The 26,644-nt window shown below is 51.3% G+C and overlaps 1 protein-coding gene across 4 annotated transcripts in view; it reads left to right on the top strand.

Annotated features, from left to right (window-relative positions):
* Positions 1–26,644, top strand: part of LOC140406195 (kelch domain-containing protein 2) — a 33,813-nt gene that overhangs the window by 4,573 nt on the left and 2,596 nt on the right. Inside the window, exons 4-12 of one of the 4 annotated variants that reach the window (XM_072494342.1) lie at positions 496–621; positions 5,624–5,774; positions 6,530–6,559; positions 13,696–13,818; positions 16,311–16,507; positions 20,483–20,673; positions 21,558–21,649; positions 23,106–23,157; positions 25,672–25,769. In XM_072494342.1, the coding sequence (XP_072350443.1) occupies positions 496–621; positions 5,624–5,774; positions 6,530–6,559; positions 13,696–13,818; positions 16,311–16,507; positions 20,483–20,673; positions 21,558–21,649; positions 23,106–23,157; positions 25,672–25,769 (1,060 nt within the window). Of the gene's footprint in view, positions 1–495; positions 622–5,623; positions 5,775–6,529; positions 6,560–13,695; positions 13,819–16,310; positions 16,508–20,482; positions 20,680–21,557; positions 21,650–23,105; positions 23,158–25,671; positions 25,770–26,644 lie in introns of all 4 variants that reach the window. The other 3 variants (XM_072494337.1, XR_011939084.1, XM_072494347.1) reach the window with 3 other exon arrangements.

The raw sequence follows: 26,644 nt of genomic DNA, 5'->3' as shown, positions 1-26,644 counted from the left end.
TGGTGGTATCACCGAGCCACTCTTGGTGATGCACATTGAAGTCCCCACCCAGAGTACATTCTGTGCCCTTGTGACCCTCAGTGCTTCCTCCAATTGGTATTCAACATGGAGGAGTAACTGATTCATCAGCTGATGGGGGCCGGTACGTGGTAATCAGCAGGAGGTTTCCCTGCCCATGTTTAACCTGAAGCTATGAGACTTCATGGGGCCCAGAGTCGATGTTGAGGACTCCCAGGACAGCTCCCTCCCGACTGTATACCACTGTGCTGCCACCTCTGCTGGGTCTGTCCTGCCAGTAGGACAGGACATACCCAGTGATGGTGATGTCTAACAGCACTGTAGGTGTACCTACACCAAATGTACTGCAGCGGTTCAAGAAGGTAGCTGAGCATCACCTTCTCAAGGGCAATTAGGGATGGGTAATAAATGTTGACTCAGCCAGTGATGCCCCACGTTCTGAGAGAGAATAAAGAAGGTGTATTTGTTTTCTGTTAGTTGAAGAGGGTGGATTTCTCCAGCAGTACACCAGTGATTCCTGCCAAGACGCGCCCTGCTCTGGATGATGCCCTCATCGACCTCCTGGATGACATCTCCCCACTTTTCCCCTCTTTCCTCGCAGTTGTAAGTACCTGTGTAAGATTTCCTGTGGAGGGATTGGGAATGGGATTTCCCGGAGGGAATGAGCAGTCGGAATCATTTCTCCCTCGTTCTGCTTGTGTGCGAAGCTTCCATATGCCGATTCCTGATCTCCTTTAACCAGATTTGGGGAGGAGTTTACCCCCTCATTTATAACACTTTAAATTTCCTTCTGGAGGGGAGGTTGAGGTGGAGGTTATTAAACCCAACTTCAATATTACATTTCAGAACAGCAGGAGCTGGCTATCCAGCCCCTCGGGTCAGGTTCACCATTCAATATAATGACTGACCTGTTTCTTGGCTCAGTTTATCCACACGTGTGTGAAATCCTTGCCCAACAAAGGTCTGTTCATCTGGATGTTGAAAGCTCCCAATGAGCCACAGTTTCTCTGGGGAGAGTGTTCCTGATTTTCTTTTTTTAAAAATAATATTTTATTAAGGTACTTGAACATTTTTAGAACAGTAACATAAACAATGACATCATGGTAAAATAACCCCCCCCCCCCCCCCCAGCCCAATCTTCACGCACCTCAACCATACAACAATCCGCCCGCGCACCCCCCCCCCCCCCCCCCCAGCCCAATCTTCACGCACCTCAACCATACAACAACAATCCGCCCGCGCACCCCCCCCCCCCCCCCCCCAGCCCAATCTTCACGCACCTCAACCATACAACAACAATCCGCCCGCGCACCCCCCCCCCTCCCCCAGCCTTTGGAATACTGCATCTGCTGACATTTTAATTTTCCCCGAGAAAGTTGCCGAACGGCTGCCACCTCCGGGTGAACCCGACCATTGACCCTCTTAAGGCGAACTTTATTTTCTCGAGGCTGAGGAACCAGCCATGTCACTAACCCAGGTCTCTACTCTCGGGGGCTTCGAGTCCCTCCACATTAACAAGATCCGTCTCCGGGCTACCAGGGAGGCAAAGGCCAAGACATCAGCCTCTTTCGTCCCCTGAACTCCCGGCTCTTCTGACACTCCAAAGATCGCTCCCTCCGGACTCGGCACCACCCGTGTTTTTAGCACCGTGGACATTGCCTTAGCAAAACCCTGCCAAAATCCTCTCTGCTTCAGGCATGCCCAAAACATGTGGACATGATTTACTGGGCTTCCTGCGCACCTCGCTCACCTGTCCTCTACCCCGAAAAACTTGCTCATCCTAGCCGCTGTCATGTGTGCCCGGTGGACTACCTTCAATTGTATCAGGCTAAGCCTGGCGCACAATGAGGAGGTATTAACCCTGCTTAGGGCATCCGCCCATAGACCCGCCTCTATCTCTCCTAGCTCGTCCTCCCTCTTGCCCTTAAGCTCCTCCACCGGAGTTTCCTCCACCTCCGAAAGCTCCTGGTAAATATCCGATACCTTCCCCTCTCCCACCCAGGTACTGGAAACTACTCTGTCCTGTATCCCCCGTGGTGGCAGCCCTCACCAAACCCAAACCTTCCCAGCGCCTCCCACAGGTAATTCCACTCCACCCGATCAAAAGCCTTCTCCGCATCCATCGCTACCACCACCTCCGCCTCCTCTCCTTCTGAGGGCATCATAATAACATTGAGCAGCCTTCGACATTGGCCGTGAGTTGCCTGCCCTTTACAAATCGCGTCTGGTCTTCCCCTATCACCCCCGGGACACAGTCCTCTATCCTTGTGGCCAGTATCTTAGGCAGTGGTTTGGCGTCCACATTCAGTAGAGAAATCGGCCTGTGTGACCTGCATTGCTCCGGATCCTTCTCCCGTTTCAGGATCAATGAAATCGAGGGGGGGGGTGTGGGGAACGGGGGGGGACTCCCTTCTCTCTTGCTTCATTAAATGTCCTCACCAGCAGTGGGCTCAATATTTCTGAAAACTTCTTCTAGAATTCCACCGGGTAGCCGTCCGGCCCCGGGGCCTTTCCCGACTGCATGTCCTCCAGCCCCTTGATTATTTCCTCAATCCCAATGGGGCTCCCAGCCCCTCCACCAGGTCCTCCTCCACCCTCGGGAACCTCAACTGATCCAGAAATTGCCTCATCCCCTCCACCCCCGCCGGGGGATCCGACTCACCCCGGCTGGGTCCTGGACAGTATTCCCGTCTCTACTCTTTCCTTTACCTATCTCCCTGGCCGCCTCTCTTTTCCTGAGCTGGTGCGCCAACATTCTGCTTGCCTTTTCCCTGTACTCATAGATCGCCCCCTTTGTCTTCCTCAACTGTTCCACTGCTTTCCCTGTGGTCAACAGCCCAAACTCCACCTGTAACCTCTGCCGCTCTCTCAGTAGCCCCGCATCCGGGGCCTCCGAGTATCTCCTGTCCGCCAGGAATATCTCCTCAACTACCCGATCCCTCTCAGCCCATTCCACCTTTTCTCTGTGGGCCCGTATCGAGATTAATTCCCCTCTGACTACTACCTTCAAAGCTTCCCAGACCGTCGCTGCAGAGACCTCCCCTGAATCATTTGTTTCCAGGTAGTTCTGGATGGACTTGTTAACCCGCCCACAGATCGCTTCGTCCGCTAGCAACCCCACATCCAGTCTCCACAGCGGGCGTTGCCCGCTCTCCACACTAACCCGTAGATCCACCCAGTGCAGGGCATGATCCGACACTGCGATTGCCGAGTACTCCGTATCCACCACCTTCGGTATTAGCGCCCTGCTCAGAACAAAAAAGTCGATGCGAGAGTATACCTTGTGGACATGTGAAAAAAAGGAGAACTCCTTCGTCCTCGACCGTGCAAACCTCCATGGGTCTACTCCCCCCATCTGTTCCATAAAACCTTCAATTCCTTTGCCGCAGCCGGCCTCCTCCCTGTCCTGGATTTTGACCGGTCCAATTCCGGATCAATGACTGTGTGGAAGTCCCCTCCCATGATCAGGTTATGTGAGTCTGGGATCTTACCTAACACCCGCCTCATAAATTCCACATCGTCCCAATTCAGAGCATATATGTTCACAAATACCATTCGCGCCTCCTCCAGCTTCCCACTCACCATTACGTATATACCCCCCGTGTCTGACACGATTCTCCCTGCCTCGAATGCCACTCGTTTGCTGATCAAGATCGCTACTCCCCTGGTCTTTGAGTCCAGTCCTGAGTGGAATACTTGGCTGACCCACCCCTTCCTCAATCTCGTCTCGTCTGTAACCTTTAGGTGTGTGTCTTGTAGCAATGCCACGTCCGCCTTCAGTTCCCTCAAATGCGCGAACACACGAGCCCTCTTGACTGGCCCATTCAGCCTGGGCGGGGGTCTTCCAACCCCCTCTCCCTTGCCGACTAGCCATCACCCTTTTTAGGCCAGCCTCGAGCTCGCGCCCTCTGCTTCCTCGAGTCCCCACTGTCGCCGTTCCCGACCTCCCATTTGTCCCCTAGTAACCTAGTAACAGTTCCTCCCCTGTCAGCAAAGCAGCTCTCTCCCCCCCCCCCCCCCCCCCACCTCCTAGCAACAGCACTAGAAACCCAATCCCCCAAGTCAAGCTCCAGCTTAACACCTGCTCACCCCCCCACCGCGCTTCCGAGAGTCAGCTGACCCATGCTGACTCGATAGCTCCCGCCCCTGGCACCAAGCAGTCTGTCTCCCTATTGTACTCTCCTCTCTTCCCCCCCCCACATGAATAAACATTTTAAAAGCATCACATTCCCCAGTAATCAAACAACAGAAAAAACAGTGAAGAAACAGTCGCTTTAGAAAAATAGTCACCCAAAAAGCAGAACTAAATTCAAAGCCCATCCCCCCTCTAACAAGGTCCCTGCAAGACAGATCAACCTTTAACCATCCACACAGCCCAATATTTCACATAGAGCTACTATCCAGCAACACAAATTGCTGCCACAGTACTTCTCCAAGGCTTAAGTGTCTTTTAATTTGCCTCCTAATTCATTTCTTTAATAAAGGTCCATGCTTCATCTGGCGTTTCAAAGTAGAAGTCCCGTTCCTCATGTGTGACCCACAGACGGGCTGGGTACAGCATCCCGAACTTCACCCCCTTCTTAAAGAGGGTCATTTTGGCCCGATTGAACCCAGCTCGCCTCTTGGCCAAATCTGCTCCTAGGTCCTGATAGATGCGCAACTCCCACTTGCTGCTCCGTTCTTTCTTGGCCCACCGCAAAACGTGTTCCTTGTCCATGAAACGGTGAAAATGTACCACCATGGCCCTCGGCGGTTCATTCGCTCTGGGCTTCCTCACGAGGGCTCTGTGCGCTCTGTCCAATTCCAGGGGCCGAGGGAACGCCCCAGCCCCCATCAACTTCTACAACATGTCCGTCACATAGGCCCTCGCATCCGATCCCTCACTGCCTTCAGGGAGGCCAACAATTCTGAGATTCTGTCTCCTGGACTTATTCTCCAGGTCCTCCAGCTTCTCCTGAGTTCTTTTCTGGCGGTCGTTCATCATCCCCACCTTGCTTTCCAGCACGGTTATATACTCCTCGTGTTCGGACAACTCTTGTTCGGCCTCCTGGATCGCTCTCCCGTGGGTTTCCTGATTCTGAACCACTTGATCAATCGAAGCCTTAATCGGGTCCAGCGTGTCCTTCTCAGCTCGGCGAAGCAATCCTCGAAAAATTTCACCAGCTGCTCCGTCGACCCTGTGCCGCCTCACCGCGGCCCTTGCCCTCCGCCACGCTTTCCCGCGTAGCCAGCTCTGCTCGCGTCTTCCTTGCAGAACTTTGTCATCTCACACAGCCACTTCTGGTCCAATTCTCCATACACCGGAGGGGGATTTCTCCTTACTGTCTCACTCCTCACTGATTTATCCCATAAAATCAAAAAAAAAACGGGGGAAATAAGGTCCAAAAGTCCGTTACAGGTGGGGGCTATCAAATGTGCGACCTACTCCTCCATGGCCGCCACCGGAAGTCAGCGTTCTAGATCGTCAATCCTCTCGAATGGCCTTTCATACCTGATAGTCAGTGTAGGAGGGATTGAAATCTGAGTGATGGGTGGGTGGTGGATGGGAGTGGAGAGGGAGGGGGGGTGGTAGTCTGCTCTGCAACTAACAAAATATTGTCCACAGCCTCACTGGAGCAGTGCCTACCGGCAGCCAGAGAGGAGCCCGACGATTAACACCGAGGCTTCCCGTCCTCCAGCACCACCCTCCATTCGGCTAAAGGGCGAGGACAGTTCAGGCACATGCACTGACCACCTGGATGAAGACAACCTGAGAGGTGAGGCTCAGGTACCTCATGACGTGTCTGTCAAAACTCACTTGTCCCTGTGCGAAGCTGTAGAAGTTACCTGGTGTACAGAAGATTACGGGAGGTGTTTAAGATGATGGAAGGAGTGGATCGAGGGAAACGATTGTCTGGTTGTGTGGGAGAGGTGGCATGTGGCGCAGTGGTTAGCACTGGGACGGCGGCGCTGAGGACCCGGGTTCGAATCCCGGCCCTGGGTCACTGTCCGTGTGGAGTTTGCACATTCTCCCTGTGTCTGCGTGGGTTTCACCCCCACAACCCAAAGATGTGCAGGGTAGGTGGATTGGCCACACTAAATTGCCCCTTAATTGGAAAAAAATAATTGGGTACTCTAAATTTATTTTTTTTAAATGTCTGGTTGTGTGGGGTTGGGAGAAATCAGAACAAGGGAGCAAAACATTAACGTTGGAGCCAGGTCATTGAGGGGGATGTCAGTAAGCATGTCTTCATGGGAAGTATATTAATATTAAGAGCTGGGTGGAGGGGGAAGGGACTCATTCCGATATTGCTGGGTAGTAAAGCTGTTTGAATAATCAGTGATGTGGGAGAGAGCCCCCTCTGTCAAGGGGTCTTGGGGGTTTCCAAACCCTTCAAATATCCTAAACTGAAACCCCCCCCCCTACCGTGGAGGGGTGGCTGGCGGTTTGGCTATGTTGAGTGACATTGCCGTTATATTGAGGTGTGGGGATGGGATTTCCTGTTGACTGCGATTCATTTCTTTGTTCTAGGCTGTGATTCGGATGTGAAGAGGCTGAGGGGTGAGTTCAGTCTGGCTGCAAACCTGTGACTAACCGATACCCAGGAAGCCAATCTTTTCAAGGGCATCCTCTGGCACATTGTGTCCGGCCTCACTCAGTGTTACTGGACAGTGAGTTGTAGAGAGTCACTCCCCTCAGGAGAGGACATACGAAGGAGGGACTGGGAAAATCTCTCTAATAATAATTTGCATTTGGTTACAACACCAAGGAGGTCTTTCAGTCTCATGTGTCCAGGCTATCTCTCTCTCTGCAAAAGCAACTTGCCCCGTGCCACTCCCCTGCATTTTCCCCGGAGCTCTGCTTGTGTTCCTGCCTCAGAAAGACATTTAATTCCTTTTGAAAAGCCACAATTGAATTGGCTTCCTCCACAATCTCAGGCAGTGCATTCCAGATCCTAACCACTCACTACGTGGAAATGCTGTTCCTGTTTTTCTACACGGACTGCAGTCCAGCAAAACATCGATTCTTCAAATGATTTTCCTTATTTTCAAGTGTCTCCATGACCTCGCTCGCCCTCCCTGTCTCTGTAATCTCCTCCAGCCCCACATCCCTCCAAAATCTCGCATACTCGCCTCGCATGTCCTGAATTTTCATCACACCACCAAAGGTGGCTCTCCCTTCAGCTGCTTAGGTCAAAGGCTCTGGAATTCATTCTCTCTCTAAGTACTCTTTTATACTTTTAGTTGATAAAATTGCTTTGGGATGTATTACTATATTAATGGCACTTAACGAAATACAAGTCATTTTGTAGCGGAGTGAGACAGCTATTGTTCTCCTCAACTAAGATGGACATTGTTGCTCTATTTATTTATCTCGGTGAACCACAAGCCTTTCCCTTATATCGATCAAATGACCACACAACCAGTTAGTTAGTTCAAAAGATGGTTTATTTACGTACACAAGAGTTATCTCAACATGCAAACACAACATCTACTGCGAGTTAAACTACACCTATCAGCTACAATAACCGATACTTAACTTCAGGGCGACCAGCATTGTGCAAATGGATAAAGGCCTTTATCTGGATTTCACTTGGCTGGTTCGAAGAAAGTGGCTCTGTCTGTGCTGGGCTCATCCATCAGGTAGCGATCGTTGGTCTTGAACTTGGCTGGCTGTTCCTGCTGCAATTGGGTTTGGCACAGGCCGGATCCAAAAGAGACAGAACACGTGGCTGTCCTCTCTTTTATCCCCCTGGGATTTCGCGCTCTTTGGGGCGGTCCTTAACCTTGGACCCAATAGTTCGACATGGCTCTGATCACTCTCTTCGATTTCGGCCAATAAAGGGGCGGGTCCCTTGGTAGTTGGGCGGGTCCTTAGCGGGCATTGACCTTACCAGTTGGGCTTTCTGAGTCAGAGGAGTAGCACCGATCAGTCTGTGGCTGTACCGGTTGCTTGATTGGAGTTCTATTGTCCTGGGAAAATGGGCCATTAAAATGTAAACTAACGGGGGTTTTGGTCAGGTCTGGTTAATTGTGTTTTATTTTTTATTTTTTAAAATAATTTTTATTGAAGTTTTCACAAAATATCAACAACAAAATGAAAAAGGACCCCAGTAGAATTAAATACAAAACAAAATAGAGCAACCCCAGTGCCCCCCCTCCCCCGTATACATAAATAATAAATTAACACCCCGAATTAACACATAGCAAATATATACACCCCCTCAGATCCCCCAGTATAGACAAACAGAAATAAAATAGACCCCCCCCCCGGGTTGCTGCTGCTGACCATTGTCTACCGTTCTGCTAGGAAGTCCAAGAACGGTTGCCACCGCCTGAAAAACCCTTGCACCGATTCCCTTATGGCAAATTTCACCCTCTCCAATTTAATGAACCCCGCCATATCGCTGATCCAGGCTTCCACGCTTGGGGGCCTCGCATCCTTCCACTGAAGGAGAATCCTTCGCTGGGCAACCAGGGACGCAAAGGCCAGAACACCGGCCTCTTTCGCCTCCTGCACTCCCGGCTCCCCTGCAACCCCAAATATTGCGAGCCCCCAGCCCGGTTTGACCCTGGATCCTACCACCCTCGACACCGTCCTCGCTACGCCCTTCCAAAATTCCTCCAGCGCTGGGCATGCCCAGAACATATGGATGTGGTTTGCTGGGCTCCCTGAGCACCTAACACACCTGTCCTCACCCCCAAAGAACCTGCTTATCCTTGTCCCGGTCATGTGTGCCCTGTGCAGCACCTTAAACTGTATGAGGCTGAGCCTCGCGCACGAAGAGGTAGAGTTCACCCTCCCAAGGGCATCTGCCCACTTCCCCTTCTCGATCTCCTCCCCCAACTCCTCCTCCCACTTACCTTTCAACTCCACCACCGAGGCCTCCTCCTCCTCCTGCATCACCTGGTATGTTGCCGAGATCTTCCCCCCTCCAACCCACCCCTCCGAGAGCACCCTGTCCTGTACTGTGTGTGGCAGTAGCCGCGGGAATTCCACCACCTGACGTCTGGCAAACGCCCTTACCTGTAAGTACCTGAAGGTGTTCCCCGGGGGAGCCCATACTTCTCCTCCAGCTCACCCAAGCCCGCGAACTTCCCGTCCACAAACAGGTCCCCCAACTTTCGTATCCCTGCCCTGTGCCACCCCGCAAACCCTCCACCTGTTCTTCCTGGGGCGAACCGGTGGTTCCCCCGTATCGGGGTCCACACCAAGGCCCCCACTTCCCCCCTGTGCCGACTCCACTGCCCCCAGATTTTGAGGGTAGCCGCCACCACCGGGCTCGTGGTATACCTCATTGGAGGGTGCGACAGTGGCGCCGGTGCCAGCGCCTCCAGACTCGTACCCACACAAGACACCGTCTCCAGCCTCTTCCATGCAGCCCCCTCACCCTCCATCACCCACTTGCGCACCATCGCCGCATTGGCGGCCCAGTAGTACCCACAGAGGTTGGGCAGCGCCAGCCCCCCCCATCCCTACTCCGCTCAGGAACACCCTTCTCACCTTCGGAGTCCCTCGCGCCCACACAAACCCCGTTATGCTCCTGTTGACCTGCCTAAAGAAGGCCTTCGGGATGAGAATGGGGAGGCACTGGAACAGGAACAAAAACCTTGGGAGCACCGTCATCTTGACTGACTGCACCCTACCCACCAGGGACAGTGGCAACGCGTCCCACCCCTTAAACTCCTCCTCCATTTGCTCCACTAGCCTTGTGAAATTAAGTCTATATGTAGGGCCCCCCAGCTCCTGGCCACCTGGACCCCCAAATACCTGAAGCTCCTCTCCGCCCTTTTTAGTGGGAGCTCACCAATCCCCCTCTCCTGGTCCCCTGGGTGAACCACGAACAACTCACTCTTCCCCATGTTGAGCATGTACCCTGAGAAATCCCCAAACTCCCTGAAGATCTTCATTACCTCCAGCATTCCCCCCATAGGGTCCGCCACATATAGCAGCAAGTCGTCCGCATAGAGCGACACCCGATGCTCCTCCCCACCCCGCACCAACCCCCTCCAGTTCCTCGAATCCCTCAGTGCCATAGCCAGGGGTTCAATCGCCAGTGCGAAGAGCAGGGGGGGACAAGGGGCACCCCTGTCTCGTCCCCCGAGTACCGGAAGTACTCAGACCTCCTCTTGTTCGTGGCCATACTCTCCATCGGGACCTCGTACAACAGCCTAACCCACCTGACGAACCCCTCCCCAAAACCGAACCTCTTCAGCACCTCCCACAAGTACCCCCACTCTACCCTATCGAAGGCCTTCTCAGCGTCCATCGCCACCACTATCTCCGCCTCTCCCTCCCTTGCCGGCATCATAACAACATTCAGGAGCCTCCGCACATCCGCGTTCAACTGTCTCCCCTTCACAAACCCCGTCTGGTCTTCGTGGATCACCTGCGGCACCCAATCCTCAATTCTCGTGGCTAAGACCTTCGCCAGCACTTTACATCTACGTTTAACAATGAAATCGGCCTGTAAGATCCACACTGCAGGGGATCCTTGTCCTGCTTCAGGATCAATGAGATCAGTGCCCGGGACATAGTCGGGGGCAAGGCCCCCCCCTCCCTTGCCTCATTGAAGGTCCTAACCAGCAACGGGCCCAACAGGTCCACATATGTTTTGTAGAATTCGACCGGCCCCGGTGCCTTCCCTGCCTGCATGCTCCCTATCCCTTTGGCCAGCTCCTCCAGCCCAATCGGGGCCCCTAATCCCGCCACCAGTCCCTCCTCCACCTTCGGGAACCTCAATTGGTCCAGAAAGGGTCCCTCCCTCCAGTGGGGGCTCGGACCGACACAGTTCCTCATAAAAGTCCCTGAAGACCCCATTGATGCCAACCCCACTCCGCACCACACTCCCTCCCCTATCCTTAACTCCCCCGATCTCCCCAGCTGCGTCCCGCTTCCGAAGCTGATGCGCCAGCATCCGACTTGCCTTTTCCCCATATTCATAAACCGCCCCCTGGGCCTTCCTCCACTGCACCTCCGCCTTCCTGGTGGTCAACAGGTCGAATTCGGCCTGGAGGCTACGCCTCTCCCTCAACAGTCCCTCCTCAGGCACCTCCGCATACCTCCTGCCTACCCTCACCATCTCCCCCACCAGCCTCTCCCTCTCCCTCTGCTCTCTCCTCTCCTTGTGTGCCCTAATGGAGATCAGCTCTCCCCTAACCATCGCCTCCCATAACATCCCCACTCGGACCCACCCCTTATCGTTGGCCTCCAGGTATCTCTCAGCACTCTAGCCGCCGCCGGCTTCCTACCCGTCCTAGACCTGGAGCGGTCCAGTGCCGGATCCAACACCTTGTTAAAGTCTCCCCCCCCCCCCCCGTCCCCCCCATTATCAGGCCCCCCACTTACAAGTCCGGGATCCGACCTAACATGTGCCGCATAAAACCCGCATCGTCCCAGTTCGGGGCGTACACATTGACCAGCACCACCCTCTCCCCTTGCAGCTTACCACTTACCATTACGTACCTGCCGCCATTGTCTGTCACAATGCTCGACGCCTCGAACGACACCCTCTTCCCCACCAAGATCCCCACCCCCCGATTTTTGGCATCCAGCCCCAAATGAAACACCTGACCTACCCACCCCTTCCTCAGTCTTACCTGGTCTGCCACCTTCAGGTGTGTCTCCTGGAGCATGACCACATCCGCCTTCAGCCCCTTCAGGTGCGCGAACACCCGGGCCCGCTTTACCGGCCCGTTCAGTCCCCTTACATTCCAGGTTGGCAGCCGGATCAGGGGGCTACCCGCCCCCCACCCCCGCCGACTAGCCATAACCCCTCCTTAGCCAGCCACGTGCCCGCACCCCACGCCAGGCCCGTTCCCCACGGCGGCAGACCCCCGTCCCAACCCCCTCACTCGCTCCAGCTCCCCCTTGACCATACCAGCAGTAATCCGGTTCTCCCCCCCCCCCCCCCCCCCCCCCCCCCCCCCCAAAGCTAGGACCCCTCATAGCTGCTTTGCTCCCCCCATTGCACTCCCGCAAGTCAGCTGACTCCTGCTGACCCCGGCCACTCCCGCCTCTCCTTCGAGTCCTCCCATTATGGGACATCCCCTCCCCCTCCATTACCCATCAGCAGGCTCTCCGCCTCCCCCTTCCATCCCTAGCGCGGGAAACAACCCTCGCTTCCCCGCCCCGGCCCCACCCCCTCCAGCCTTCAGCGCGGGAAAAAGCCCGCGCTTTCCACCTGCCCGGCCCCGCCACCCCTGAAGCAGCTCCTTTTACAGGCCCAGTCCCCTCACCCCCGACTCGGGCCTCCCACTCCCCCGCGGGGTCCCATCCCCCCCTACCGGCCATCCACCCCTACTCCGTTTACTTGCCCACCTCCAAGAGCCCACCCGACAGACCCAACCAAAACAGTGCCCACCCACCCTAACCACCCAGACCGAACCAAAAAGAAATGAGCAAAGAACCCCCCCCTCAAAATGTAACACCCCAACAGCAATCCCCGACCACCCATCCCGGCCCTCAGTTTGTGTCCAGCTTCTCGGCCTGAACAAAGGCCCACGCCTCCTCCGGGGACTCAAAATAATGGTGCCCGTCCTTGTAGGTAACCCACAGTCGCGCCGGCTGCAGCATGTCAAACTTCACCCCCTTCCTGTGCAGCACCGCCTTCGCCCGGTTGTACCCGGCCCTCTTCTTCGCCACCTCCGCGCTCCAGTCCTGATATATTCGAACCTCCGCGTTCTCCCACCTGCTGCTCCTCTCTTTCTTGGCCCATCCGAGCACACACTCCCGATCACCGAACCGATGAAACCGCACCAGCACCGCCCGCGGCGGCTCGTTAGCCTTGGGCCTCCTCGCCAGCACTCTATGGGCCTCTTCCAGCTCCAGGGGCCCCTGGAAGGACCCCGCTCCCATCAGCGAGTTTTACATGGTGACCCCTCCAGCCCCTCTGGGAGGCCCAGGATCCGCAGGTTCTTCCGCCTCGACCGATTCTCCATCTCCTCGAACTGCTCCTGCCATTTCTTGTGGAGCGCCTGGTGCGCCTCCACCTTTACCGCCAGGGCTGAGATCTCGTCCTCATTGTCAGAGATCTTTTGTCGGACCTCGCGGATCGCCACCCCTTGGGCCGTCAGGGTCTCCAGCGGCTTGTCGCTAGAAGCCTTCATCGGCTCCAGCAGGTCCGCTTTGAGCTCCCTGAAGCAGCGCTGGATAACCTCCTGCTGCTCCTACGCCCACTGCATCCACGCTGCCTGGTCCTCGCCCGCCACCATCTTGCTCTTCTTCCCTCGCACTTTCTTTGGGTTCACCGCCACTTTTTTAGTCGCCCCGCTCCTGGTCCAAGCCATATACTGTCGGGGGAATGTTGCCGTCTTCTTCCCACACCGGGAAATGTCGAAAAAATGCCGTTGGGGGCCCTGAAAAGAGCCCAAAAGTCCATTCCAAGCGGGAGCTGCCGAACGTGCGACTCAGCTCTGCATAGCCGCAACCGGAAGTGTTAATTGTGTTTTAGATACACATAGGCTGTGTATCTGTCTGGGTTGGCCATAATTCCCATGGTCCTTTGCAGGTGGCCATCTTAGATGGCTACAACATTAAATTGCCCTTCCTCATTACCGCACACCACATCCCATAGCAGGTATGAACTTGGGGGGCTGTGCTCGTATGCACCCCAGATGGTGAAAGATTAGAACTCTCACTGCCAACACCATACACCTGTCCTTTCCCTCAATAACTGAAATCTCTCATCTTTTCAGCCTGTCCGAGCCCTCGCTGGGACCACACACTGTGTCTGAGTGACCCGGATACGGCGATTCTGATTGGTGGAAAGGGGAGTCAGAAGAGCTACTGTAAAGATGGTCTGTGGAGGCTTGAGATCGGTGAGTGAGATTGGGCGGGGACCAGCACCTGGAGTAACTGCCCAGTTCGGGGCACTGCACCGTGGGAAGGATATGCCGGCCTTGGAAGGGGTGGGGTGTAGATTCACCAGAACGACAATATAGCAAAATACGGTGCTGGAAACCTGAAATATAAACGGGAAATGCTCGATAAACTCAGCGGGTCTGATGCTGCCTGTGCGGAGAGAGAGATACAGAACTAAAATGTCAAGTCCAATACGAGTCTTTGCTCAGCAGAATGATGCCGGGGTTAAATAATGTCAGATGAGGGTTGTATTCACTTCAGTTTAGAAGGTTAAGGAGTAAGCTAATTGAGCTGTTTAAGATGATTAAAAATGTTGGTACAGTCGATTGCAAGAAATTCCTTCTGCGCCTGCAAGGGCTTGAAAACGAAGACAACATCTTAAAATTAGATGCAGGCCGTTAGGCGCGATGTCAGGAAGCTCTTCGCCCACAAGGTAGTGAAAATCTGGAACCCTTTCTCTCTCGCCAAAAAAAAAAAGTTGAGGCCAAGGGTGAATTGGTAACTTCAAGACTGAGATAACCAGGTTTGTTGGTTGGGGAAGGGTACCACCACAGGAGAGAGGGGGTAAATGGAGTTGAATCGAGATACAGATCCAGCTGCAAGAGGCCTGGCAATTAGATGTCCCTCTGACCCCCTAAACCTACCCTCACTTGGAGGAAACACCAAATACCCCTCAGCCTCTTACCAACAATTGAAATTTTCACCCTCTCTAGCTATGTAGGGGCTGTTGTATGATGTATGTGACTGCAATGTAGAGGTGCTCGGCAAAGCAAGGGTTAACATGGTACTGGAGAATAGCGTTGCCCACAGTATGATGTATAGAGTCGCATGGTAATAGCCTGAGAGAACATTCTGGAAGGAACCTGCATGGAGGTGGCAAACCATGCGTGACAGTAACTGGAATTTAGCATGAGTTCAAGATTAACAATAGATGGGTTTAAACATGCCTCGAAATGAGATCTAAAATAAACCCGTAACTGTCCCAATATCGCCTCTTGTAACAAGTCTGATTTTGCTTGAATGCTGTTACGGAGCACCTTGGGAATTTATTTTACTGTGTGAAAGGTGCTATATAAATGCAAGCTGTTGTGACTGGTGTGCGCTCCTTTTGAGAACGATGCTGCAGAGCTATTAGTGTGAGGAGGAATAATTAGGGGTAACAAGATAGAGAACATGATTCTAATCTCATTTTGACAATTTGAGAAATAAGAGTTTGGTTTGTGCACATGTTGACATCAGTAACGGTGATATCGAAATACTGGATTGTTGTAAAAAGCCAATTGGTTCAGTAATGATCTCCAGGGAAGGAAATGTGTCCTCGTTACCCACCCTGGAACTGTGTGACCCCAGACCCACAGCTACATCATTAACTCTTAATTGCCCTCTGTCTGAACAAGCCACTGGGTTTATAATGAACCCATGAGCAGTGATTCCAGAAGGTGGCCGGTCAGTTCGCCAGAACTGAACTTAAGCCGGGGTAGCCAGTGAAGGATTATTGGCTCGAAACGTTCCCTTTGTTTCTCTCTCGACAGATGGTCGCAGCTGGTTTTATTTCACATTTGCAGCCTCTGCAGTATGTTTCCCTTTTATATTAATGATGGAGTCGGCATCGACACTCCTGAATCCATTGGTGCTGCTCAGCTGCCCATCGCCACACTATCGAGCTCTGTCACCCTTCCTTCACACCAAGATAACCGTCGCTAGCGCATTGAAAATGGAAACCAGGAAAAGTGGGACAACTTGGACCTGGGGAATAATTCTCGGCCCCCCCCCCCCCCACCCCAATGAAGCATTTCGACTACATTTAAAACTGAACCTAAAATCACTTCACAGTGTAAAGGAAATGGAAACTAAACTAGAGAAAGTGATATTCGGACAACTGATCCGTGGCTGAGTCAATGAGGTGGCTTTTAAGGGCGGGGGGGGAGGGGGAGGGCTGAGAGTTTTAGTGAGGAGACTTCGGAGTTCACTGCCTCAGCAGCTTCCAATGGTGCGGAGGTGGGCAACATCCGATTTGGAGGAGAAGAGGGATCTCGGAGAACTGGAGGAGATTGGGAGGAGTGAGGCCCTATGGAGGCCTCTGAAACCAGGAAAGGAATCTGACTTGTTGGGAGTCAGTGTTGGTCGGTCCTATCCTCCCACCACATCTTTCTGACCCCCACCCTCCACTGTCTTCCTCCTCCCCCTTTCTCTGCTGCCTGCTTCATCCCCACCACCTTCTACCCCTGCCCCACCATTGATGTTGAGTTCTTCAATGAATGTTATCAGCACCAAAGCAAACCTCAGAAATGAGTGATGACCCTCCCTCTGTGAAACCTCTCGTTAGGAGCAATCTCAATATTTTTATTTTGTCATTTCTTTGCATTTTTCTCCGGTCACAATGTGGTTTCCATTTGAACTTTGATATCAATGACCTCTGACATTTGTCCTTTTTTATTTTTTTGAGCAGATGGTGATAATTTCTGGTTTCCCTTGGAAACGACTTCGACGATGACCATCCCAATCCCTCGGAGTGTGTGCGGCCACTCAGCCACGTACGACCCTGACACCAAACGCATTTACATCTTTGGGGGAATGAAAGATGAAGAATGTTTCAATAATGTCTACATCCTGGACACCTTGACCTGGAAATGGTCATTTGTGATTGTAAGTAGAAACGTCCATTGATCTTTTCCGGTCACTGGCTCCTTCTTGCTGCTGTCATAGAAACCGGACGAGGCCATTCAGCCCATCAATCCTGTTCCTCAATCTAATTGGTGATGGCTGAATGGGCCACCTTCTGTGCTGGATCCATGATTCTGTCTTCCTTAACCCAGACCCAATAAAGATCTATCAGTCTTAATTTGGACATTTCCTGTTGACCCACAATCTCGGCCGCTTTCGGGAGTGAGTTCCAGGTTTTACTCGCCCTCCTGTGAAGACCTGTTTCCCGACATCGCCACTGACTGGCTTTGCTCTAACTTCAGAGGTTCTGCTGCTTACTCTGGACTCACTTTCAGTCTTTCCCTCACCCCCATGCTGGGAAATAGTTTATCTGCCTCTATCCTATCAAATCCTTCAATCAGCTTAAACACCTCCATTCGATCCCCCCTTAATCTTCTACACTTAAGGAGACACAAGCTTAGTTTGTCCGACACATCCTCTTAATTTAACCCTTTCTGCGCCGGTCTCATTTTGGTGAACTTTATTCCCTGTGAGGCCAGTATTCCTCTCCTTCCTGAGGCACGGGACCCAGAACTGAACCCACCCAGGTGGGTCGAACTGAGGCTCCGTAACTTTCACCTCTTTGAATTTCAGCCCTTAAGATACAGGCGAACATTCCACTCTTATTTATGTAGTACCTTTAGTGACATCTGCACTCTCTCATCCGTAAACTTCTGTTGCCCCCTCCACAGTTCCTAGCTTCTCACTATTTAACCAATGTTCTGATACCTTTGAGGTCCAAACTGGACGGCCTCACTTTTTCCGCACATTGAGCTTCATCGGCTACTGTTTTCCCCCTTTCCAACTCTCTTCTCCCCCGATCCCAACATGGTTGGGGCAGGGGGATTATTTGGTGTCTCCCCTGGGGAGAGTCTGAGAGTTCACCCGTATCCCAGGCTCCTAGCAGTGGATCAGAGGCCGACAGGTAGCCTGAAGATTCAAAGTTGGTAGTTTGGCCGAGAGAGATCAGAAATTAATGGTGGTTTCGTGGGTAAAGGGTGCCTAGGTTGGGTGACTCCACTCTACACTCTATTCCCCCTCAGAGTGGTGACCCCACTCAGTTTCTCCAGCCCTCTGACCCTCCGACAGTGCGCCCCTCCCTTGGCTCTGACACTCCCAACAACAGTGCGCTGCCCCCTCAGGCTGTCAGCCTAGATTTGGGCTGCTGCCTCTCGAGGACAACTCCGGCCTACAACCATCTGAATTAGGCGATGAATCACAGCTGACACTTGCCCATCAAGACACCGGGATAATTTATCTAATTTCCCACCGACCTGACTCTGAAGTTCCTACGAGCTCTCAGGTGGATGTTAGAGTTTCATTATTTGTTGAATGAATACCTCAGAAAACTCTGAATTTGTAAGCTGGCATGCAATGAAACCTTGATTTTCAAATTCTCACCCCCTAATTCTGGTCTCTTGAGCATTCCAGATTTAAATTGCTCACTCCTTCAGCTGCCTGGCTCCCAATCTCTGGAATTTTCTCTCTAAGTCCCTCTTCCTTTAAGACGCTCCTTACCTCTTTGATCAAATTTTTGACCACCTGCCTCACTCATCAGCTCCTAATGTCACTTGTGGTCAATATTTTGTCTAAGGTGTCTTGGGCCATTTTATTAAGATAAAGATGCAGTTGTCCCTGTGGCACGGGGTGGTGAAAGATGCTATATAAATGCAGTTGTCCCTGTGGCACGGTGTGGTTAAAGATGCTACATAAATGCAGTTGTCCCTGTGGCACGGGGTGGTGAAAGACGCTATATAAATGCAGTTCCTGTGGCACGGGGTGGTGAAAGATGCTATATAAATGCAGTTCCTGTGGCACAGTGTGGTTAAAGATGCTATATAAATGCAGTTCCTATGGCACGGTGTGGTTAAAGATGCTATATAAATGCAGTTGTCCCTGTGGCACAGTGTGGTTAAAGATGCTATATAAATGCAGTTCCTGTGGCACGGTGTGGTTAAAGATGCTATATAAATGCAGTTCCTGTGGCACAGTGTGGTTAAAGATGCTATATAAATGCAGTTCCTGTGGCACAGTGTGGTTAAAGATGCTATATAAATGCAGTTCCTGTGGCATGGTGTGGTTAAAGATGCTATATAAATGCAGTTCCTGTGGCACTGGGGTTAAAGATGCTATATAAATGCAGTTCCTGTGGCACGGTGTGGTTAAAGATGCTATATAAATGCAGTTCCTGTGGCACGGTGTGGTTAAAGATGCTATATAAATGCAGTTCCTGTGGCACGGTGTGGTTAAAGATGCTATATAAATGCAGTTCCTGTGGCACAGTGTGGTTAAAGATGCTATATAAATGCAGTTCCTGTGGCACGGTGTGGTTAAAGATGCTATATAAATGCAGTTCCTGTGGCACGATGTGGTTAAAGATGCTATATAAATGCAGTTCCTGTGGCACTGGGGTTAAAGATGCTATATAAATGCAGTTCCTGTGGCACGGTGTGGTTAAAGATGCTATATAAATGCAGTTCCTGTGGCACGGTGTGGTTAAAGATGCTATATAAATGCAGTTCCTGTGGCACGGTGTGGTTAAAGATGCTATATAAATGCAGTTCCTGTGGCACGGTGTGGTTAAAGATGCTATATAAATGCAGTTCCTGTGGCACGGTGTGGTTAAAGATGCTATATAAATGCAGTTCCTGTGGCACGGTGTGGTTAAAGATGCTATATAACTGCAGTTCCTGTGGCACGGTGTGGTTAAAGATGCTATATAAATGCAGTTCCTGTGGCACAGTGTGGTTAAAGATGCTATATAAATGCAGTTCCTGTGGCACGGTGTGGTTAAAGATGCTATATAAATGCAGTTCCTATGGCACGGTGTGGTTAAAGATGCTATATAAATGCAGTTCCTGTGGCACGGTGTGGTTAAGGATGCTATATAAATGCAGTTGTCCCTGTGGCACAGTGTGGTTAAAGATGCTATATAAATACAGTTCCTGTGGCACGGTGTGGTTAAAGATGCTATATAAATGCAGTTGTCCCTGTGGCACAGTGTGGTTAAAGATGCTATATAAATGCAGTTCCTGTGGCACGGTGTGGTTAAAGATGCTATATAAATGCAGTTCCTGTGGCACGGTGTGGTTAAAGATGCTATATAAATGCAGTTCCTGTGGCACGGTGTGGTTAAAGATGCTATATAAATGCAGTTCCTGTGGCACAGTGTGGTTAAAGATGCTATATAAATGCAGTTCCTGTGGCACGGTGTGGTTAAAGATGCTATATAAATGCAGTTCCTGTGGCACGGTGTGGTTAAAGATGCTATATAAATGCAGTTCCTGTGGCACGGGGTGGTGAAAGATGCTATATAAATGCAGTTCCTGTGGCACAGTGTGGTTAAAGATGCTATATAAATGCAGTTCCTATGGCACGGTGTGGTTAAAGATGCTATATAAATGCAGTTCCTATGGCACGGTGTGGTTAAAGATGCTATATAAATGCAGTTCCTGTGGCACGGTGTGGTTAAAGATGCTATATAAATGCAGTTGTCCCTGTGGCACAGTGTGGTTAAAGATGCTATATAAATGCAGTTCCTGTGGCACGGTGTGGTTAAAGATGCTATATAAATGCAGTTCCTATGGCACAGTGTGGTTAAAGATGCTATATAAATGCAGTTCCTGTGGCACGGTGTGGTTAAAGATGCTATATAAATGCAGTTCCTGTGGCACGGTGTGGTTAAAGATGCTATATAAATGCAGTTCCTATGGCACGGTGTGGTTAAAGATGCTATATAAATGCAGTTCCTATGGCACGGTGTGGTTAAAGATGCTATATAAATGCAGTTCCTGTGGCACGGTGTGGTGAAAGATGCTATATAAATGCAGTTCCTGTGGCACGGTGTGGTTAAAGATGCTATATAAATGCAGTTCCTGTGGCACGGTTAATGGGAACATTCTGTACTCTCACTCCCAGGGGAAGGGCAAGGTGCCGTCCCTGGCCTATCACAGTGCGGTGGTGTTCCAGCGGGAGCTGTTCATATTTGGCGGACTTCTTTGCCGACCCCAGCTGCCTGTGGAAAGATGCAGCAACACCCTCTACATCTTCAACCCTGAGCACGAGATCTGGTACCAGCCCATTGTGGTGGGTGAAAGGCCTCTCCCTCGGTACGGGTGAGTCACTGAGATTTACAGCACGGCTGATCGAGGTCATTCAGGTTTAGTCTTTTACTTATTGTTGGGATGTGTGAAGGGCCAAAGTTTATTACCTATCCCCAGTTGCCCTGATGGGAGGGGTGTCTGCTGGTTGCGGGTTTGCTTCACCCGCAAGTGGTGGCTACTTCCGAGGGTGGTTAACCATATTGGCATGGGGACAGGAGTCACATAGATCCAGGCCGGGTAAGAATGACTGGATTCCTTCCTTATAGGACATTGGTGGACTAGATGAATTTTTAATGACAGCCACCCTCTGTGATTTCTAGTTGTATTTCCGGGATATTGTTCCTCTGCTGTGGCCAGCTTGGCTCAATTCTCAGCCGTCATGACGGAGTCCGTTTGTGCGCAGTAATGAAGTAATGGCATTTATTGATGTTGGTCGAAGGATAAATATTGGTCCCGTGACACCGAGGAGAGCGCCGCTGCTCTTTGAATGGAAGGACGGATGTGAAACATCTTCCTGAGGAGGCAGACAGGCCTTTGGTGTAAACATCATCGTCTTTAGTTCTCTGCCCGAAGGAGGGTCTCCGTTGGAAGATGCTGCCTTGGTGGCTGCACTGCCGGCCTGGATAATAGGTTCAGGTCTCTGGAATGGGACTCTGATTCCGATGAAAGTGCTAGCCACTAAACCATAGCTGATACCTGTCCCTGGTTAGTTAGACAAGAGCCTGATCCTGTCCTTGACACACACTTGGGTGTCCGTCAGGAGTGACCAGATCATACAAAGGGAATGCTGCTATCCAGGTATCCCCTCCCTTGCCCAGGGCGACCGGCTCCGGCGAGTGGACCTCAGACCTGATTAAACTGATGCTTTCCATTCCTCCGTTTCTCTCCAGTCACTCTGGCACGCTCCTGGGAGATAAACTCATCCTGTTCGGTGGGAGTCGGAACCAAGTCTTTCTGAATGACCTTCACGTGTTGGATCTTGGTGAGGAGATTTCAGGATTCAGAATGGGAGGGGTTTGGATAGGGGTGTAACAACGGATCTCCACATGATCAGTCCCGGGGGGGGGGGGGGGGGGGGGGGAAGAGACGAGAGGTGAAAACCAGGAAGTTGGGGGTAATAATAATAATCGCTTATTGTGACCAGTAGGCTTCAATGAAGTTACTGTGAAAAGCCCCTAGTCGCCACATTCCGGCGCCCGTTCGGGGGGCTAGTACGGGAATTGAACCCGCGCTGCTGGCCTTGTTCTGCATTACAAGCCATCTGTTTAGCCCACTGTGCTAAACCAGCCCCTTGTAGGGGCGGCTTTATCAGGGATGGATGTTGAATTGAGCAACGTTAATGTGATGCTGGGTGACTCCCTAGGGCTGGTCTACCTGACTCGGTATTGTCCAATAGAAATCATGGGCTAAACATTGATGTTGCTATGCTAACAATGTTATGGCCACTTGCACTAATGTTAGGAGAAAATGCCTCTCACACACTGCTTCACACCTGTGTATTTACTTAACAAACGCGTATTGCCGAGGAGAGCAGTAAGATAGAGGTTAAATTCTCGAGTCAATGAATCCAGAGAACACCATCTCAAACCCCGCCACGGGCAATTTGAAAATCTGTCGGATTGTCACAAAAACTCACTGGGCTGTTTGGGGTCCCGTCACTATTGGTGCAGACGTCCACATCTGGGTTCCCATTGAGGAAAGTTGGGACCGAAGGAGGCCATTCAGCCCTTCGAGCCTGTTCTGCCAATCAGTTAGATCACGGCTGATCCGTATCTTAACGGCGTCTAACTGCCATGTTTCCCTGACCCTGATTATTTTTACTTCACAATTTATCAATCTGTTTTGAAACGTTTAATTGACCTGCCGCGTGACAGGTTTTTCTGCGGGGACAGAGTTTCAGATTTCCACTCGGTGTGAAGCGGGTCCTGATGTGGAGCCCCTGAACAGCCTGCCTCCAATTTTAAGCTTTGCGTCTTGTTCTGCGTTTTTCTCATCAGAGGAAATGGCTTCCAACGTTGACCCGATCAAGTCCTTTTAAATATCTTCATCAAATATCCTAATCCTCCCAACTAAAGACAATGTAACACTAGTCTTTGCAACCCAACCTTATAACTTGACCGTTTTAGCTCTGGTATCATTCTGAGGAATTGTCAGCACACGTTGCTTACGATGAACTTGTTAAACAACATTGGTCTGAAAAGTTAGAGGCTTATTTAGTCTTCTGGCCTATTCGTGTGCACGTTCTAAACCTCAGTGAGCATGTCTGGAGCACAGAGTTCACACTCTACCTCACTTTGAAGCAGTTCAGTCTCTGATGAGACTGGCTATGTCTGTGCATGGCTATATGTCTGCTGGTGAAGGGAGATTGGTGTTTTTTGGGGTGAAGAGCTCTCTCCAGATGGATTGTTTGTCAACCAAGTCCTGTCCATTTCTTCCAGGTTTCATGGAGTACGTTAGTGTACAGGTCAGAGGCTGTCCTGCTCCACGATGGTAGGTACCACTCCAGGACATCGACGTGGACCAATTGAATGGAAAATAGGGAACCCCACAGATTTAGTGTTGATGAGGGATCTTCGTGAACTGACATTGGTCAGTTCCTCAGCAACATGATCCATTCATTTCCTCCTTCAGTTTGTAAATCTCACTGACAAAATCCACAGGATAGGATTAGGACCCAATAGGATTAATAAGGCAGACGGCGACAGTATTACATTTGGGTGTGTGTATTTTTCTGAATTTAAAGATTGACATAATATTAACAAAGAATAAAGAAAATTACAGCACAGGAACAGGCCCTTCGGCCCTCCCAGCCTGCGCCGATCCAGATCCTTTATCTAAACCTGTCACCTATTTTCCAAGGACCTACGTCCCTCTGTTCCCCGCCCGTTCATATATCTGTCTAGATGCATCTTAAATGATGCTATCTGAGAACACGTACGAACAGACTCCAAAACAGCTTCTTCCCCACTGTCACCAGACTCCTAAATGACCCTCTTATGGACTGATTTCATTAACACTACACCCTGTATGCTTCATCCGATGCCAGTGCTTATGTAGTTACATTGTATATGTTGTGTTGCCCTATTATGTATTTTCTTTTATTCCCTTTTCTTCTCATGTACTTAATGATCTGTTGAGCTGCTCGCAGAAAAATACTTTTCACTGTACCTCGGTACACGTGACAATAAACAAATCCAATCCAATCCAATCGTGCCCGCCTCTACCACCTCCGCTGGCAAAGCGTTCCAGGCACCCACCACCCTCTGCGTAAAAAACTTTCCACGCACATCTCCCTTAAACTTTCCCCCTCTCACCTTGAAATCGTGACCCCTTGTAATTGACACCCCCACTCTTGGAAAAAGCTTGTTGCTATCCACCCTGTCCATACCTCTCATAATTTTGTAGATCTCAATCAGGTCCCCCCATAACCTCCGTCTTTCCAACAAAAACAATCCTAATCTACTCAACCTTTCTTCATAGCTAGCATACTCCATACCAGGCAACACCCTGGTGAACCTCCTCTGCACCGTCTCTGAAGCACCCACACCTTCTGGTAATGTGGCGACCAGAATTGCACGCAGTATTCCAAATCTGGCCTAACCAAAGTCCTATACAACTGTAACATGACCTGCCGACTCTTGTACTCAATACCCCGTCTGATGAAGGCAAGCATGCTGTATGCCTTCTTGACCACTCTATCGACCTGCGTTGCCACCTTCAGAGTACAATGGACCTGAACTCCCAGATCTCTCTGTACATCAATTTTCCCCAGGACTCTTCCATTGACCGTATAGTCTGCTCTTGAATTAGATCTTCCAAAATGCATCACCTCACATTTGCCTGGATTGAACTCCATCTGCCATTTCTTTGTCCAACTCTCCAATCTATCTATATTTTGCTGTATTCTCTGACAGTCCTCCTCGCTATCTGCAACTCCACCAATCTTCGTATCATCTGCAAACTTGCTAATCAGACCACCTATACCTTTGTCCAGATCATTTATGTATATCACAAACAACAGTGATCCGAGCACGGATCCCTGTGGAACACCACTAGTCACCTTTCTCCATTTTGAGACACTCCCTTCCACCACTACTCTGTCTCCTGTTGCCCAGCCAGTTCTTTATCCATCTAGCTAGTACACCCTGAACCCCATACGACTTCACTTTTTCCATCAACCTGCCATGGGAAACTTTATCAAACACCTTACTGAAGTCCATGTATATGACATCTACAGCCCTTCCCTCATCAATTAACTTTGTCACTTCCTCAAAGAATTCTATTAGGTTTGTAAGACATGACCTTCCCTGCACAAAACCATGCTGCCTATCACCGATAAGTCTATTTTCTTCCAAATGTGAATAGATCCTATCCCTCAGTATCTTCTCCAACAGTTTGCCTACCACTGACGTCAAGTTCACAGGTCTATAATTCCCTGGATTATCCCTGCTACCCTTCTTAAACAAAGGGACAACATTAGCAATTCTCCAGTCCTCCGGGACCTCACCCGTGCTCAAAGATGCTGCAAAGATATCTGTTAAGGCCCCAGCTATTTCGTCCCTCGCTTCCCTCAGCAACCTGGGATAGATCCCATCCGGACCTGGGGACTTGTCCACCTCAATGCCTTTTAGAATACCCAAAACTTACCCCTTCCTTATGCCGACTTGACCTACAGTATTTAAACATCCATCAACATCCGTCATGTCCCTCTCCTTGGTGAATAACGATGCAAAGTACTCATTAAGAATTTCACCCATTTCCTCTGACTCCACGCATAAGGGAGCTTTACGCTGTATCTAACCCCGTGCTGTACCTGTCCTGGGAGTGTTTGATTGGATGTGTGCACTTTTGGAAGAGATCATCTTTCTAATGAACAGCCTCCAAATTGGCCACTATTTCTTACGATGGAACAGTGACTGTACTGAATGTTTTATTGGCCATGAGGTTATTTTGTATGCGGTGTTGTGAATAGCTCTATGAAAATGCAAATATTTCTTTTTTTAGCCGTCATGCCACTGTGCCTCTGTGTGGCAACAAGATTCTGATCAGTGGTGGGCATAATCTGGGTGGTGCCCTGCAGGATTTGCACATCTTCAATATAGGTATGGTACCAAGAGCTCTGTCACTTGTGCCTGTAAAACTGTGGGCTGGTTGTATTGAAAGCTGACCCTGGGGGGGGATGGGGAGCTGCTTCGAGGCTGACCTGGGGGGGGGGATGGGGAGCTGCCTTGAGGCTGACCCTTGGGAGGATGGACAATGGGGGCGATGGGGAGCTGTTTTGAGGCTGACCCTGGGGGCGATGGGGAGCTGCCTCGAGGCTGACCCTGGGGGCGATGGGGAGCTGTTTTGAGTCTGACCCTGGGGGGGGGGGGGGAGCTGCCTCGAGGCTGACCCTGGGGGGGGATGGGGAGCTGCCTCGAGGCTGACCTTGGGGGGGGGGGGGGGGGGATGGGGAGCTGCCTCGAGGCTGACCCTGGGGGGGGGGATGGGGAGCTGCCTCGAGGCTGACCTTGGGGGGGGGGGGGATGGGGAGCTGCCTCGAGGCTGACCCTGGGGGGGGGATGGGGAGCTGTTTTGAGTCTGACCCTGGGGGGGGGGATGGGGAGCTGTTTTGAGGCTGACCCTGGGGAGGATGGGAAGCTGTTTTGAGGCTGACCGTGGGGGGCTGACCCTGGGGAGGATGGGGAGCTGCCTCGAGGCTGACCCAAGGGGGGGGGGGGGATGGGGAGCTGCCTCGAGGCTGACCCTGGGGGGTGGGGTGGGGGGGGGGGGGCGTGGATGGGGAGCTGCCTCGAGGCTGCTCCCTCTCTTGTCACTCCAGGAGATCTGCTGCTCCATGGCTTTCTGCAGCGTCTGTTTGTATTTGTGGAGCCCTGATGGAAATCTTTATTTGCTGCTCCCGCTTAAAGTAATGGAGATGGGGGCTCTCCCAGAATGCAGAGAGCAAGCGAAATGGCTCCATTGACACTATGGAGCC

This window comes from Scyliorhinus torazame, chromosome 2, assembly GCF_047496885.1.
Source record: "Scyliorhinus torazame isolate Kashiwa2021f chromosome 2, sScyTor2.1, whole genome shotgun sequence".
Taxonomy (NCBI): domain Eukaryota; kingdom Metazoa; phylum Chordata; class Chondrichthyes; order Carcharhiniformes; family Scyliorhinidae; genus Scyliorhinus; species Scyliorhinus torazame.
This window is presented reverse-complemented; position numbering and strand designations above follow the sequence as displayed.